A 16641-nucleotide genomic window follows, 5' to 3' on the forward strand; every position below is an offset into this window, starting at 1 on the left:
AACATACCCTTATAGGGTGCTGACCAGTGATGACCAGGTCAGAAGTTTATCCAAGTGCTGCAGGTACTTTTGTTTTCAAGCGCCCACGCTTTGACAATCTAATTAATTCTTGTGACTCACACCAATGATGAAGGTGGGCTATTCCCAAGAAGAATCTACAAATTGCATAAAACCTCTGTTTGTTGCAAAGTTATGTAATAGCTTGTCTTATTTTCATAGTTTGTATCTTAAAGTCATGATGAAGCACATGATAGAATTTTACTCTTTTCAGTCATCTCACAAATGATTCGCTGTTTTCTGCTTGTATTTAAGAATTATAAAAGTCACAATGTTATATAACAAGGAGTTGTCATTACATCTGTGTTATCTTAATTTTTCTGGTCATTTTTATGTATCACACAGCTTGAAGTGGGGTGGTAGCACAGTCTTTGTCTTGTACCCTCTTCTGTCATAACCTAGTATGAACAGGTTCCAGATCACATGAACTACGTGATCAAGTGAGCCATTGTTGGCAAAACTTTTGCCTTACTATAAAAATAAAAAAAGTATGTGTGTGTTAGAGTAAATTATATGAGGGAAAAGATGATCTTAAGGATACAACAGCTGTGTGCTCCTTAAGAAATTGAATCAGCTCTAAAGTACAGGGCTTCTGTGCAGTCTAAAGTAGCTTGAATTTCTCACAGATGGATATTTACATTCTGTTTTCCTGGCTGACTGAGATAGTACAGATTGTTTTAATCTACTAATTCAGTAGTTGTGCTGAGTGGAGAGCAGTCTGATTAATACTGGGGTTTTGATATCTTACGCCCAACACCAGGAGTATGGAACTGAAGTCTACAGGTGGATGGTTGAAAATGTTCCACTTGTTTGCTTGTGCCTTCCTATTCCTCCTTTTTGGCACTTTCTATTACCCATGCTTTGCTCAGTGTTAGCAGTAGGGCAAACAGCAATGTCTGCCTTTGAATTGGCCTTGCTCAAATATCCAGGAGTTGGATAAAAGAGGTGAACCTCACTTTGTGCCCCTAACTAAGTCTGAGCCCAAATTCAGCCTTTTATTAGAAGGCTGAAATGCTATTTCTTGCAAGCAGCTGCTACGTTGATATTTCTAAAGAGAAAAACCAGAATATGATGTCTCCATTCTCACCCATAGAAGCCAACAGCCACCTGTTGTACCTGGGCAGAGCTGGAAGCAAAACAGTGAATGAATTCACTCTGCACATGATGCTGTAGCTATATTTTGGCTCCTTAAATGTCTGTACTCTTACTGATCTGATACATAGCCACATCACCATTTATGGCAGCCTAATCACTTCTACTGTTGCCATGCAGGTAAAAAATATCTCAAAAACCCTGTTGTGGCTCTTGTATTTGATCTAAGCATTAACCTAAAAACAGCAAAAAGAAGCTACTTCTGTTCCAGAAGGATTATTCTTGGATCATAGGACAAGAGATGGATGGAGAAAGGCACGCAGTGAAGTACAAGAAGACAGTAGAAAAAGTTGGCCTGTTGCTTTGATGACATTATTGTAATGTTAGAGATAATTAAATCTTCATTTGAAATCTTTTGAATTAAGTAAAAATTGATCTTCTCAGAATGGTGTAGTTGGTTTTCAAAGATACACTGAGAATGGAGCTATTATATTTACATACACAGAAAATCTCTAAAAAATTTAATGAAGTTAGTTACATCAGCTCTAAAATCCCTGAAGATTTATACTTCTGTCTGTTTTTATTTGCTTTCAGGCTTAGTTCTGAGTCCCTTACTGCACTCGAGATACCCAATGATATGCTTCAGATCATCCAGGATCTTATTTTGGACCTTCGTGTACGTTGCATTATAGTGACCTTACAACACACAGCGGAAGGTAATAGAAGGCTGCAAGTCACTTTGCTTACTGTCGTTCTTTTTTTGCCTTTGATTAGACCAAATCATGTTCTGAAAAATAACCGTGTTTGTTACAGATATTGTAGTGGCAGTGGACTCCTCTGAGTTCTGTAATATCTCACAAGAGTTACTTGAATATTTCATTTTTCTGCCAGAAATAGAAGTCTTTTCTCTAGGTCTGATGAATAGAGAAGGTTAGACTTGTTTCCTTTGGGTTGAGACAATTCTACAGTGCAAGTGATTTATCTCATGATGCAGTTTTTCTATATTGAAATACGATTTATTTTCTCTTTTCAGTTTTTCTATAACATGAAAAATTAAATGAGCAGTGACTCATTCTCAAGGAAAAAAAAAAAACCAAAACAAACAAACAAACAAACAAAAAACCACACAACAAACCACAGCCCTTTATGGATTATTTTAGTTGTGTGTTTTCCAAAGCTTTTTACTAACATTGTAGTCCCCAGGACTTTCTGCTGTGTACACAACTTTTGCCATAAATGTCTGGATTGTGAAGGCCAGTAACACATTCTCTAAATCTAATGTGACTCTATACCATCAGAGACCATTCATCTTGCCATCTTGTATTCAACTCTGAAACTTAAATTTGAATGAAATAAATCTTTTAGAAATAAATGTCTATCTTAAAATCAGGGCTGATTGATCTACTGATTCACTTAGCAGGGTTTTGTTTTTTCTTTTTTTCCCAAAAGACTAATTACTCTCAGTGCTAAAAAAAAATTAGGACTTTTTTGCTCTTACAATTTAATCACTTTTTAATCTTTAACATATGATGATTTTGTAGGCTGACATGATACCAAGAGTTTTATTCAAGGCTTAAATGTGCCAAACATAGATGGCTATATTAAGCAAATTTTTAAACTTTTGGTGACAAGAAATCACTAGGCCTCTATGGTCTATTTGATACAGTATGGATATGAATTGTATTCATGACTCTTAATTGTCTTATTAAATCCTATTTCACTATTAACATTATTTTTCTCTATTAATATCAAACTAGCTAGCCAAACAAGTACGTACATTGTCTTACCTCCTTAAAACTCTGTTTGAAACATATTACCACTATTTCAGATTTCACCTAAACTATGAGAAAGTCTGTTTTGCTTTTTTTTTGCTCAGCACAATTAAGTTTGTTCTTTCTTAATAGTAGGTGAAAAAGATTTTTTTTTTTAACTGTGACATGAGGATGGTCTTATTCCACTGTCTGTGAATTGTGAGTGATTCCTCAGATGTCCTGCTATTTCAGAGGAAGGAGGTATCTAGCTATGAACCGTTTTGATGACAGTTCTCAGCTTACCAAGTCTCTGAGCCATCTATGTAACTTCTCCAGCACGGTCCAGAGAGCTCCAGTATGTGATAAATGATGAAAAAAGTCTGCTGTCTTACTAGTTTTGCCTACTTGTTGCATCATGGCAGTAGCCCAACTCTTTATTTGGATGCAGAGTTTCTGCTCTGTACGTTCTGACTGCTGGCCACACACATTCTGTGTAGGAAAAAAATCTTATGGTAGTCTGTACCTTAGATTTTTATAAAAGCACATTTACAAGTCTATATGTGAACAATTCTGTATTTGATCTGAACATCTTTATTCCTACTTTTCTGTCTTGAATCAAAAAAAACGGATCCCTAAAGTTGGCAATGTGTTTTATTGGGTGGATAATGTATCTCTCTTCCTTCTAGCCATAACACCGGCCTTCCTTGACTGCAAATTCCATCCCCTATCAGTAAAGCAGTTTTATGTACTGGCTATAGCATCGAACAGGGGAAAAGACGCCTGCATGTATTATGACACTCATTCTATGCTGCTGCACTGCACGCCTTGTCGGTGGACCCTTTTTATTTTGTTCTTTGCCAACTAAAGCAAAATTGTAATTGCTAAATGTACTTAGATAATGGCGACTTTTCTCTGCACGCAACCAGGTTAATTTGACCCTTGGAGAAACTGTTATTATTAGGGAATGAGTGAAAGAATAAGTAATGGGTATTCTCAGTATTCTCATGGAGCTATGTAAATGTATCTCAGACGTAGCTGTATCTGTAATACATAAGTCAAAAAAGCTCACTTGAATTCTGCCTCTCTAGTATCTCCAAAACATGAGATGCGTAAGGTGCCGACATCAAGCTCAGTCTCATCTCTCTCTGCATGTTGTAAGTTGGTAAAGGCATTCAGATGTAGTTACAATTTTCAGATATTGTTACAATATTCAGTAGAGCACCTCAGCCCACGCACAGGGTTTTCTCGTCTCATGATAAACACCATGTACACATGCTGACCCTGAGTCTGTGTTCTTTCCCTCCCATATGTGATCACTGGTCATAAAGGTCATGAAAGACAAATTATGTGAATGCCAGAGTAGACAGGGGGTTTACATGAATGTATTTGACTGGAATTTGGTGAGCAGTGAAATATGAGACAGAAATTTTGGGGGGTTTATATTTGTATTAGCTAAGAAGAGAATGCAAAAGTCAGCAGCCAAAGAAGCATGTAAATTAGGCTGACCAGTACGATCTAAACCCTTGCAAGAATATTAGTTGAATTAAGAGGTTTATTAAGTAGGAAAATGAACAGAGTAATTATTCTGCACAAGACCTTAATGGTTATTATCCTGACTGAGCCTATACTTCTATAAGATATAGAATTGCAGAGTGTGACATAATAACCAAGCTTCTTAAGTTAGGTAATTAAACCACCAAGATAGTGAAGATACCTTTCAACGTACAACAGTTATCCTCTTTTCTTGGATTTTAAGGAGAGATGGTAATTCACTGAAATTTTTGCTCATTTAAAAGGGGGTTTCATGATGTACAGACAGTTCTGATGAGCAATTTGTGTGGGGGAAAATGTATGTCAAAGCCCCACAAACTGCACACCGTTCATCTTTGTTCTATTTACAATGCATAATGCACATGTTCATACAAGAGTTGTGTTTATAGACCATGAGCTTTGGATTCACATCCCAACTTAGCTCCTGTTAGCTTTAGTAAGCCAGTAGAAGTTGACACCTTTTGGGTAGTGGAAGAGTGCTTCTTGCATATGCCTTCATGTATTTTTTAAGAATGTCAAGTATTGTGGATCCTTGACCCTGAGTGGGGACCTTGTGCCTCTTTTATAGTTCTGAATATTAATTATATGCTGTCCTTTCTGTCTTTGCTAAAATGCTAGGCAGTTGTTCTTTCATTTTTAATTAAGAGCTGGAATATAATAGACTAGAGACTTGGGTTCTTAAATGCAGTATTTTATGTTTTGATTAAAAATTTACGAAATAAAAACAAACCCAAAGCCTTCACAATATTCCTCTAATTTTAAGCTTTCCAGTAAACTATGTGCTTCATGCAACTCTTGCCATGTATCATAGATGTGTTTCTCTGTGTGGTGTCACCAGCATACCATGTATGAGTTCCATTCTGAGTCATTTGAGAGTGTTGAAAGCTTTGAAGCTTTTAGTGCTATTTGCTCGTATGCCTAGTCATTGCAGTCCCAATGTCTGTGGTTTATCTTTTCAAGTTCAAGGAGTTTTTAATAATGAAAATGAATACCTTCTCTCCCCACACCCCCATCCCCCCTTTCCCCTCTTACTCTGTCTTACAGATATAAAGAGATTAGCTGAAAAGGAAGACTGGGTTGTTGACAATGAAGGTTTGACGTCGTTGGTGGGTATACTTGGTGTCTGGTAGGCACTTTCTTTGCTGGACTTTTTTTTTTTTATGTGTAACAAAAATGGTTTCTATATTGTTCAAAAATCAAGTAATTTTGGATTTTTTTTTTATGTGTGCATACTGGTGTCTATAGTTTTGTAAAAATATGAAAATATAACAAGATAACTTTTTTAAAATTGTTTGAATGGTTACAATGTCTTTACAGCAATCTTAACAGGTGTCATCACCAAACACAAATTTATTTGTTGCTCTTTTTTCCAAACTTTTTGTTTATACTTTTTGCGTGTAGTAACTTTTTACGTGAAGTAACTTTAAGTGATAATAGATCTACTAGACAGCACTATTTTTGAAGGTGCAAAACAAACAAACAAAAAATCATAAATAAAAGTTTTGCAGATTTGTACTGTATATTAAGAGAAAAATATAAATAAGAATATGACATCCAGATATGTACCATGGCTTTCTACCTTAAATAGGGTTATTTAAATGTGTCAGTGTAATTACTACTGACCTCTAGCATGCTTTTGCTGAGATAAACAATAATAAGTTCCATTGTTAAGCATATTGTATTAGAGATGGTTTACTGAAGTAAAAAATCATATTTAAGGTCACAAGTTCAGTTCACATCAAAATGCTTCATAACTTAGTAGGCACACTACCATGGAATTGGTCTGTAGCTAAATAAATAGGTCACTTATATGTTATAATGAGAAATTGAACTGAAAAGCAACTAATTTAGGAGATTGCCTACATACAAACAATCAATGACTTGAAACCAAATTCAGATAAATTAGTGAGATGCTTTCTGGAAATAAACAGTAATGAGTAATGCCTAAAACACAGCAAGCACATTGTAGGTGTGACTTAAAAACAATCTGCGAAAGCAGAAAAGGCCTGTGGGAGGGAGAGTTGCTTTGGGTATGTTATCTAAGAGAATGCTCCACAGACTTTTTTAGTTCTTCTTATTTGCTTCTATAAATATGTGTTTGAAGTTGAGTAGGAGGGCAGTAAGCAGTCACAATATACATATTGTAGGAAGGAGTGTTGTTGGGCAGTTGAAGTACTATAACCAGATTTACAGCTTCTGATCTTGATTTCAGTTGCCATGGACTTGGGCAAGTCCCTTAACTTTTCTGCTTTTCACTATATTCATCTGTAAAATGGAGGCAGGGGAAAGGGTCTTCCACAAAAGTGTTGTTTCTTTATGCTCATGCTGTATCCTAACTTATCTTTATTAAGAAACTGCTTACGTCTTTTTTGTGTTTAGAAGTCACCTGTTAATTCCTTGTATACTGCACTTGCCTAGATACCTTTTTAGGTATTGGCTGAGACATGCCAGATTTTAGTGGTGGAAGTTAACTATATTTTTTCATAGCAAGGTTATTTACCTACTAAAGTAGAGCTCATTGTGGCAATATTATAGCAAAAATTAAGCGTTATAAAAAACAGCCAGGCAGTCTCTTTGGGGACATCTTAGGCTGGAGAGTGAAATTGTGTTTTGAGTTTGCAGGAAATACTGGTTGATAACCACTTTAGCATTTATATTCCGGGTAAAAACGATACAGTAAAACACAGAACTAGCCTTTCTCAGCTTCATAATATCCAAAGTATCAAGTATCTGAAAAGCTTTCCTCTCCTGAGGTGTGACGTTTTATTGTGTAGAAGCAAAAACCTGAGAGCAGCACTTTACTGCTGGCCTTTTTCTTTTAAGGAATCAAAAAATAATAAATATAGATTTCCTTACTGGCTTTTTTAATTATTGCAATTTTGCCATGCAGGCATCAGTTTCGCAATCCACCTCCACCATTTACAGAAATAAAAGTTACTCTTAAGCCAGCTGGTGACATGCCATAAACTATCTACTGAATGAAAAGCAGTTTACATGGCTTACAAACATTTTGTTCACTTTTACCCACTAGGATGATGTCTTTCTTTTCTGGAGCAGTGACTGCTTCATGTTGCCTTGCACAACAACCTACTGCCCAATACCAGCATCATTAAAAAAAAATAAAGTATGACTTACCAGGGAAGAGAAAAAGACAAGGAAAAAGTGACTAATTACTCTCCTGTGAACTTGTTTGCACTTTCAGAATCAAATTGATACATGTATCAAGATACTTACACTTGAGGTTTGGAAAGCTGAAGGTAAAAGAAGCCCCCCAAACCAGTGGGGGTTTTGTCTTTCATGTGAAAACAATTCCAGTACGATTTTCTTAGAAACCTTTTGCTGAAATAGAATGCAGAAATATCTGATATCCTAGGTGAGATTCTATTCCAATTTGGATCAAAGAGGAGAGGAGGGAGTGTATCACAGGTATCTGTAATGCTGCCACAAACAGCTGTAAAAATCTTTCATGACTATTTTATAGGAGGCTGTTTGGTGTAAAAGTCTCTCATTCAGATAAAAAATGCACATTGATCTATGGTAATAATTCTGTAGATAACTTTTGTACAAAAGTGCATTACTACAAAAGGGTCCTCTGGCAATATACAAATTGTGATTTTTTTTTTTTTTGTCCCCCTTACTTGGGATAACTTAGAAACAAAAAGCTTACCATATACCTTGGAAGTTTTTATATATTTGTGTGGTATATACTTAAGATGCTTATCTAGAGCTAACAACTCATTTGACTTTCAGCCATCCCAGTTTGAACAGTGCATTATTCATTCCTTGCAATCTCTTAAAACTGTGCTGGACTGCAAACCTGGAGAGGCCAGTGTAAGTTTTGATTTATGCTTTTATTTTGTTCTTGTTCTGAAACCAAATAATTTACATAAAAAGAACTTTCAGAGAATGATCCAGGGATAAAACTTTCCTCTTCATTTTTTTTTCCATGTACACCCTCTTCACTTCTGCTAGCTTTTAGAATTATGCTTGTGGTTCCTTTGTTAGGGCTAATTTGTGTATGGGGCAGGTTGAACCTATATTTAAATCTTTAAAACTGTTCTTTTGAAAAAAAAATGCTACTCATGTAAATTTCAGACAGCAGTGGACATGACTTTACATCTAAAAAAAAAAAAAAAAGGGGAGAGGCCATTCCTGGGAATTACTCTTCACTCAGTGTTGCATCCAAACTATTTGCAGAACTTCAACTCAGCCTTCTATCCCCATCCTCTCAGTACTTTGAAGCCCTGGTTTATTGTGATATTGATGTATTCTTTCAGATTTCAGCATTCTAAGGGAGTTTAACACTTTTCCAAACTCCCTCAGGCCCCTCTGTTTAGATATGGTTTCTCTCTCCTCCATTATTTTAATCTTTATGGCTAGCTTGTCTAGTTTTGTAATGAAGATTTTTCAAAAGAATCTGCAGTGAATTCACTTACATGATGAATCTTTCTTTATTAGGATGCAAAAATCTTTGAATATCCTGGGAGTTTTTGCTCCATCCTGGAGCTTTTTGCTCCATTAGCCAACAATGATACATATCACATGTACTAGGACTTCTGTCCTTTTGGTGTGTTATCTCCTCATGCTTATCAAACTATTTATTGGGACTTGTATTTTCTCTCCCATTTTTAGGATGGAAAAACACTGTGTCCCAGCAGCCATTCCTGTAATGGTGTCATCTCTTTAGGGATAGGTTACTCAGGCCTTCCTTGAGAATAAGGCCATGTGAGACTGTTCTGCTGAAATAATATGCTTGCATCCTCAGGTTTTCCAGCAGCAGAAGACACAGGAGGATGTGTGCCAGCTAAGCATTGGGATCATGCAGGTAACTGGAGTGCTTTGTAGTACAAAACAGTGAACACAAGTGACCGTCCAAAATGTGTGCTTTGTACCTTGCCTACCTCCCAAAAGCTAGCTGGAGTTGATGACTGTGTTATTCCTCTGGTACACTGTGGGATACTGAGAAATATTTGACTTCAGAACTATGTCGAGCTTACTAGCTAAATCTGATGATGTCAAATCCTCAGAGGATAAATGACATATTCAAGTATTTTGCTGATTGTGATTGTTCAAGATTTTACTGACGATTGACACTTACTGAGCTGATGCCATCTAACATCTATATACTGCAGTGAAAGGAGCAATGCTGATTTTCATCAGGTGAAGATCTAGCTTTTGATTTTTGTATCAAACCCCAATATTCTTTGTAACAAAATCCTATTTTTCAAAGTCTATTTAAATGGTGCTATTTGGATTTTTATAGTCTCCTCAAATAAGAAAACATAAGCCAAAGCAAAAAGTGAATTTTAGTGAGGTTTCTGTAACTTCTCTTGGGGATCCAGTGTTCAGATTTTGAACACACGACAACTATTAACAATGCTTTCTTTGCAAATCAACAGATTATCACAGTATCATTTTAGATATGATGAAAATGACTTACCAGTGTTAAAAATGTTTGCATTTTGCTACAAGTAAACTATGATACCTACAAAGTAGAAAATATGCATTCAAATTTTACTGAAACTTTACTGTGTTTATGTAAGGTTTAAGGCAAAGAAAGGTGATGATGATTGTTCTTCTTCTATTGACTGTAGTAAAAGTGAACTTAAGATTTTAATTTTTTTTCTCAGTTCTGGCAGAAAATGTAGATCTTGCTCTATTGTTTCCTAGGTCTTTATAGACTGTTTGGAACAACTGAGCACCAAACCTGATGGTGACATAGATACATCACAGTAAGTGAAAAGAAATAAGATTTAGGTGTAGTATTCTGAAATTGTGGGTGCAAGTCTTACATTTCAGTGGGAATGTGCCTTATCCCTTCTGTATTTCATATTTCTTGTGAATACTTTTGCCTCTGAATAGTAATGCTTTGAAATAAGAGCATATAATTTTATGCCAAACAGTTGCATGGCATTATGTAATAAATATTGTACAAGAAAATTAATATGACATTACTTACACAATGTTATTCAGTGACATGAATTGTGTGCTGCTGAGACCAAAACAAGTCAGAGTAACCTGAGTCTCCAAGAGTTAAAACCTTTCATTTGTGAAAAGCCAGAGACTAGACAAATATTGCAATATACATTAAGAAAAGGCAAATTAACTCTGTTTTTAATGCACTTTATTTTTTCTTCCTGTATGAATGACTGTTGGATGGATGGGTGTAAAAACAAAACTGAATCTGTGGCAAAACAGAAATCAAAGAAAGAAAAATAAAATGCTCTAAGAAGGAAGTATCTGTAGCTAGAATAGCAGTGTCAGTCCACCAAACTCCTGCAAGGCTTTGTGGGCATCTTGGAAAAACTGAACAACATGGGCTACTTTGTTATCTGTGTGAGGGGGTTTAAAACAAGATTCCCTTTCATTCCTGTTAATTTAAATCCATCCTGAATCAAATAGTCAAAAGCACTATACTACTCACTTTTTAAACAATATTCCTAGTCTTTCAGTTGATGTTTCGTCTCCAGATTTGTTTGGAAGCATTCATGAAGACTCAAGTCTTTCTTCAGTAAGTTTGCCTTCTGTTTCTAAAAGCTGATGTGAAAATATTTCTCAAAGTTACAGGAACATTGTTCTTTTTTATCATTGCAATATTGTAGAAATTGTTTATATTGTTTTCCTTTTTTATGGAGAACAATTTTGTATTCTAGAGGCATTTCCTAGGTACATAAGCATGAGAACATATAAGGATATATGACTTAAATATAAGACTCTCATTAAAAGCACTATTTTTTATGATATCTTAGTGTAATGTCTTAAGGTAACTAATGAAGATGATTTCTGAAAACAGATCCTTCTCAGAAACTAAAGTGGCATCACAGAAATCAATGAAAATAGCACTGGCGTTTTGTCAGCTGAGGATCTGACATTTGATTTTTTGACCTTGTTTTAAATTGGAACCAGTCTGATTATCAGTTACTTTTCAAAACCCATGAAGATACAGAAAATCAGTACTGTAGTTTTCCCCAGAAAATTTACTTGAAGTATTGATTATTTGTTTGACAATTTGGTTTTGCTTTTTAGGAAATTATATTAAAAAAAAAAAAAAAAGGTGTTTGATATTCCTGACACTTTGGTCAACGCAATGTACTTTCTTCTAGTTCAGGAGCTGATAAAAAAAAATGTAATTTTTTTACCTGCAATTGCTTTACCTGCAAAAACTATTACTTGAGGTAGTGAGAACCTCTTGTGAAGTTAGTATTCCCTAGTAATGGTTTTAAATGTTGTCAGAAGCCCAGCTTTGCCTTATTTACAAGAGCAGTAAGCATTTCTGCTACAATAAAAGAATCACAGACTGCCAAAATGGGGCAAGTTTCTGTATTGTAGACACTAATAATTATTACAAAATATAATATCTAGAAACTATTAAAAATTTCCGGATATTCTTTATATCATTATTGCAGCACTTAACTTTGTCAACAATTAATATAAAAATCTAAATTTTTGAGACTGGGACTTCCTGCCATATCTCATAGGTATGAACATTTAAATAGAAAAGAAGAAATCAACAATTTCAGACAATGTTTGGCTTCCATGGTATTATTATTTTTTAATATAAATCACAGAACGTTTTGTCTTTCCTGAATGAGAACAGAGAAAGTGAGTGATCAGAGTAAGATTGGTCACTATGTTTTTTAAATTCTCATTTTTTGAACAGTCTGTATACTAACTGATTATAACTTAAAGTAGTGGGCAACTGCACATCTCAAAACTAGTCATCATATTACCAAAATACAGAACTGTCAGGAGTTCTGGGTCTGAAAACCAATACCATTTTTAATCAAATCAGTGCTGTTATGATGACTTCATTGTCAAATAATTTTGTTTTCAAAATATTTTCCTGGTTGACTTTTAAGCTCCATCTGAGGTAGAAAAATGTTTTGCCATTAGAAGAAGGAGAAGGGAAGAGGGAACACCCAATCCGTTTAAATAGTGGTTCTGTCTTGTTGGGTTCTTTGTTTGGAAACTACACCTTTTTACATCAAGGTCAGGGAAAGGCAGTTGTGGTACCTCAACTCCAGAATGTATTTGTTTCCCTTGTAATCAAAAAAAAAAAAAAAAAAATCATTGAAGAACAGAGAGAAGTTATAACCACTTAGAATTTTTTCAAAGGGCTGAAATTGTATTATACTTCTGAACCTTCTAGTATTTTAGAGTGGGTGTGCATTTGTTCAGTACCTGTTTTGCTTCCCTTGCTTTAGCCAGCTTCGTGTAAAAGTGAAGATGGTATTCAGTTGATTTTATGATGGTCATAATTGTTAGCATATTTCTTGAAACACAGTAAAATCCAGAAATAGCTTCCTGGAAAGCTGTCCAAACCCAGTTTCCGTAAAGAAGTCTTAACCGCAGTTCACGATTAGTCACAACTATTCCAATGAATGCCCCGGATCCTAAAAGAAAAAGCATGAATGTTCAGTCATCATACCTGATACTCAGTTCTCAGCGGTTTATTGACAAAAGTATTTGTATACTCCACCTTATTTATGAACATATGTGTATTTATCATACACAGAAAGCCAATAAAATACTCTATATATGTTTACAGTATTGGTTATGCTGATATTTCTTTTTTCTAACTATTATACTTTTCTTCTCTTAAAACAAATTTTTAGGAACAGAGACTTTTAATTGCACTCAGTAACTGCCGTTACCTGGAACGTCATACCTTCTTAAATATAGCTGAACATTTTGAGAAACATGGCTTTCAAGGTGTTGATAAAATAACTCAAGTAAGTGAGAGCACTGCAATAATCACTACTGCTTGAAGGAAACAGATTTCTTTTTGGTTTACTTTCTGTGCAAAGAAGGTGCAAGTATCAAATAGCCAGAAGGACTCTTAGGTGAGCCTTCCACAAATGAGGGGGACTCCCAAGCATCAGTGGGACACAACAACGAGCATGTGGCTGTATGTGTTTATACAAGGCTTAAATAGCTGGTATAGAAAATGTGACCTCTTCCTCAGGACTTGTGTGTTCAATGGCAAAGCTTATCAGATTTCTTAGTAAAGCTGTTTAATGTCACTGTGTTCTCTCAATGCAGAGAGTGAAAGATCGTTATCTCAGAAATACACTTGATAAATTATTTCATCTGACAATCTGCATTACTGATAGCTGTTGTTCATAAACTAGTTCACGGGTTTTTTGTTTTGTTGGGGGGGGTGTTGTTTTTTCTTTTTCAAAGAACGAAAATGTCAAAGTGGGTGGCAGTGGCTGTCTCATTTTCCTGCCTTTTTGTAAAGATTAATCATTTCTTATGAGAAGTGTTGTGACATAGTCCTTAGGACCATAAAGCTAATTTATTTCCAGAAATATTTGTTGGTTGGAAGTAAAATGTTATCTTTTCCAGTACAGACTACAGTATTTCACTCAAACAGATTGTTCTACTATGTAGTACCTCCTTTGTCCCATAATGCCTGAATGTTGTTTGAATTTCTGTGGCTGAAGTCATTTTGAATAGCATTTAAATGGGATTGCTAAGATTTGTATGGTTAGTACAATATAGAAAATTATTCTGGATATTACCGTTTTTTACTACTGAGAGTTGAGCTAAGTACAGTTACTGTTGTCTGCATAAGCAACTGAGACATCTACTGTGTATGTATTCAACACCCTGCCTTGTACAGCCACATCAAAGTAATGCCACTAAAAGTTTGGTAGGTTTATAAATTACCCAATTCCAATGTTAAAGTGGTAGATTGATTTCAAATCTGCCTTAACCCTTTGAAAGCACTGACTAGTGCAATGCTGCATGTATGGGACACATCGGTTGGTAATACTAGCTGGGAGAATTTGGATAATTAGATAGTCATCTCAAGAGGGGAGTTTTTGAGCCCTTCATTAATTTTAAGAGAAGCTCACAGATGTTTAGAGGAGTGGGTTGGTTCTTTCAATTTTTTGTTCTGCCATCTAAACTTCTGTAAGTTTTTAAATTTATTTAAATGTTAGATAAAAAGAAATGTAAAAAAGAATTGGCATTTTTTTTTAGGAGTAGAATTAGTTTTTATCTGAGAAGATTGAAATAAAACTATACTTTTAAATTCTGTCAGCTTTATAAATTGAATTTTAAAGTGAATTTGTTAGTGTGTTCTGGTAAAAGACTATTTGTTCTTTGGTTGGCTATTTTTTAAAGTTGCCTTTGTTAGTAGGGAAATCATTATTATCTAATATTCTGAAAATACAGAAATTATAAAATGGTAGCCAAGAACATTTCCTTACATTCTGCATGGTTATTTCCATTTTTAATTAATGTTAAAATACAAAATTATATGAAACAGCTAAACTTTACACTGTGCTTTAGCATGTGCTATCTTGGCACATACTTATGATATTCACCTCTAATTGTATTTTATTTCTACATAACTCTTGTAAGTACTCTTCTGTGAGGATTCTTTAACTTAACTTTTTATCATCGGTTTAGTCAATTACAAAGGAATGATAAGGTGTTGGTATTCTTCTTTTCTTTCTTTTTTGAATTCCCAGTCTGGTCTAGACACCTGCCTTCTTCCTTGCTTTTAAACCCCTTTGCTTCTCGAAATTATAATTTATATGTATTTTATATGTTTGTGTGTGCTTTTTGCACTAATTGTTGAGGAGAAGGAAAACTGGTTTAAAAGCTTTACTTTAGTATTGCTTAAGCTCTTATTTATAAAGGTAAATACATTTACGTTGAAGTCACATGATATTTTCATCTTAATTTTCATATTCATTTTATTTTCATTTAACATTCGTGTTCTAGAATTGTTGTAGAAGCTATAATTACAGGGGGCACCTATGTTTAATAAAAAGTCTTGTAGAAAATTTGAAGTTGTTTAGATACAGTGAACAAGCTGTGCATATCCCTTTAGATTTCAGTGCAGCTAAGCTGTGTGAATTACTTAAAAATAGCATGGAGAGCTGTTAAAGAGAAAAATTTTGCAGATGTTGTGAGCTGCAGCTTATGCTTCTGCTCTAGAGATGCCTTCAAGTAGAGAGGGAAAGTCTGTACGTTCAGATTCAGAAGGCAGAGAAAGATTCCTAAATAAATCATGTATTTTGTGAATATAGAGTGGATAGTGAGAAATCATAAAATTGCAGTTGATAGATATGAAGTATCATACAAAAGTCTTCATGTGTAATGATGGAAATTACTATGGGCATATTTTAACATGACAAAATTCAGTTGTTTACTTTGCAAGATAAAGACCTCCTGGCATGCAGGGGGGAGAAATCATGACAGTAGACAATTAGCAAATGATCTGCCTGCTTCCTTAGACTTTTCACAAAAATGTCTGTTCCTGAGTACAATCAGAAAAAAAAATTAATCTAGGTAGGATGGACAGGTAACATAGAAGTTCTTAGGCTTTTATATATGTAATTATGAATTGAAATGTCAGTAATTGCTACTTTTTACTGAAAATTAAAGAAGGCATGAGGAAATTTTTTGGGCATGTGATTTAATTCTTGTAGTTAATGACTGTTTATTATGTTCTTTCTCTTTCTTTTTTATCTTTTTTTTTGTTATTTTTAGGTTAGTATGGAATCCTTGAAAGAGCTGGATCAAAGACTGTTTGAAATGTACATTGAATTCAAGGCAGATCCAATAGTAGGGTCATTAGAACCTGGCATTTATGCAGGATATTTTGATTGGAAAGATTGTCTTGTTCCAACAGGTAAATATCTGCTTATTAAACTATGAAATTATTTTAACAGTGATTGATAGGAGTTAAAATATACTATACAATTAAAAACTTTTTTCTAATCTATGTTTTTAACTTTTGACAAGTTTTCATTATAAGTTCTTTCTCACAGACTTTACTTAGTTCTTAAATCATTTTTCAAATACCCGCAAATTATTAAAACGCCTTTCATTATTGATAATCTCTTTAATACTTGTTTTTTGTGATTATTTTGCTTCATTGCTTATATATAATAGAAAAGATTATAAAAGCCATCTTTGCTATTTTCTTATGAAATTCATTGAGGTAGTTTGGGATTTTTTTCCAAGAGAATCTGACTACTTTGGTAATAGATGTAATTACAGTTCTGAAATTAAAAAAAATTATGAGAAAATGTATATTGTAACAGCAGTTCAGCAAAGAATGTTAAACCATAGAAGGGCAGGCATTGTTTTTAAAATGACTGAGATGTTAGTTGTTATCTAGGTCCTTTAAAAGCTTCTGTTTTAAGGAAGCATGATATAAGTGAGTCTT

At 34.5% G+C, this 16641-nt stretch overlaps 1 protein-coding gene across 3 annotated transcripts in view; it reads left to right on the top strand.

Moving 5' to 3' along the window:
* The window catches only part of EXOC2 (exocyst complex component 2), a 121815-nt gene that overhangs the window by 71711 nt on the left and 33463 nt on the right, over positions 1–16641 (top strand). For all 3 annotated transcript variants that reach the window (XM_027881665.1, XM_027881667.1, XM_027881666.1), the window contains exons 16-23: positions 1744–1865; positions 5496–5557; positions 8202–8282; positions 9217–9276; positions 10122–10183; positions 10896–10962; positions 13067–13183; positions 15960–16101. In XM_027881665.1, coding sequence (XP_027737466.1) covers positions 1744–1865; positions 5496–5557; positions 8202–8282; positions 9217–9276; positions 10122–10183; positions 10896–10962; positions 13067–13183; positions 15960–16101 — 713 coding nt within the window. The remainder of the gene's footprint in view (positions 1–1743; positions 1866–5495; positions 5558–8201; positions 8283–9216; positions 9277–10121; positions 10184–10895; positions 10963–13066; positions 13184–15959; positions 16102–16641) is intronic.

The sequence above is a fragment of the Empidonax traillii genome, unplaced genomic scaffold (assembly GCF_003031625.1).
Source record: "Empidonax traillii isolate 1590-97213 ecotype Southwest subspecies unplaced genomic scaffold, ASM303162v1 scaffold92:size1159251, whole genome shotgun sequence".
NCBI lineage: Eukaryota > Metazoa > Chordata > Aves > Passeriformes > Tyrannidae > Empidonax > Empidonax traillii.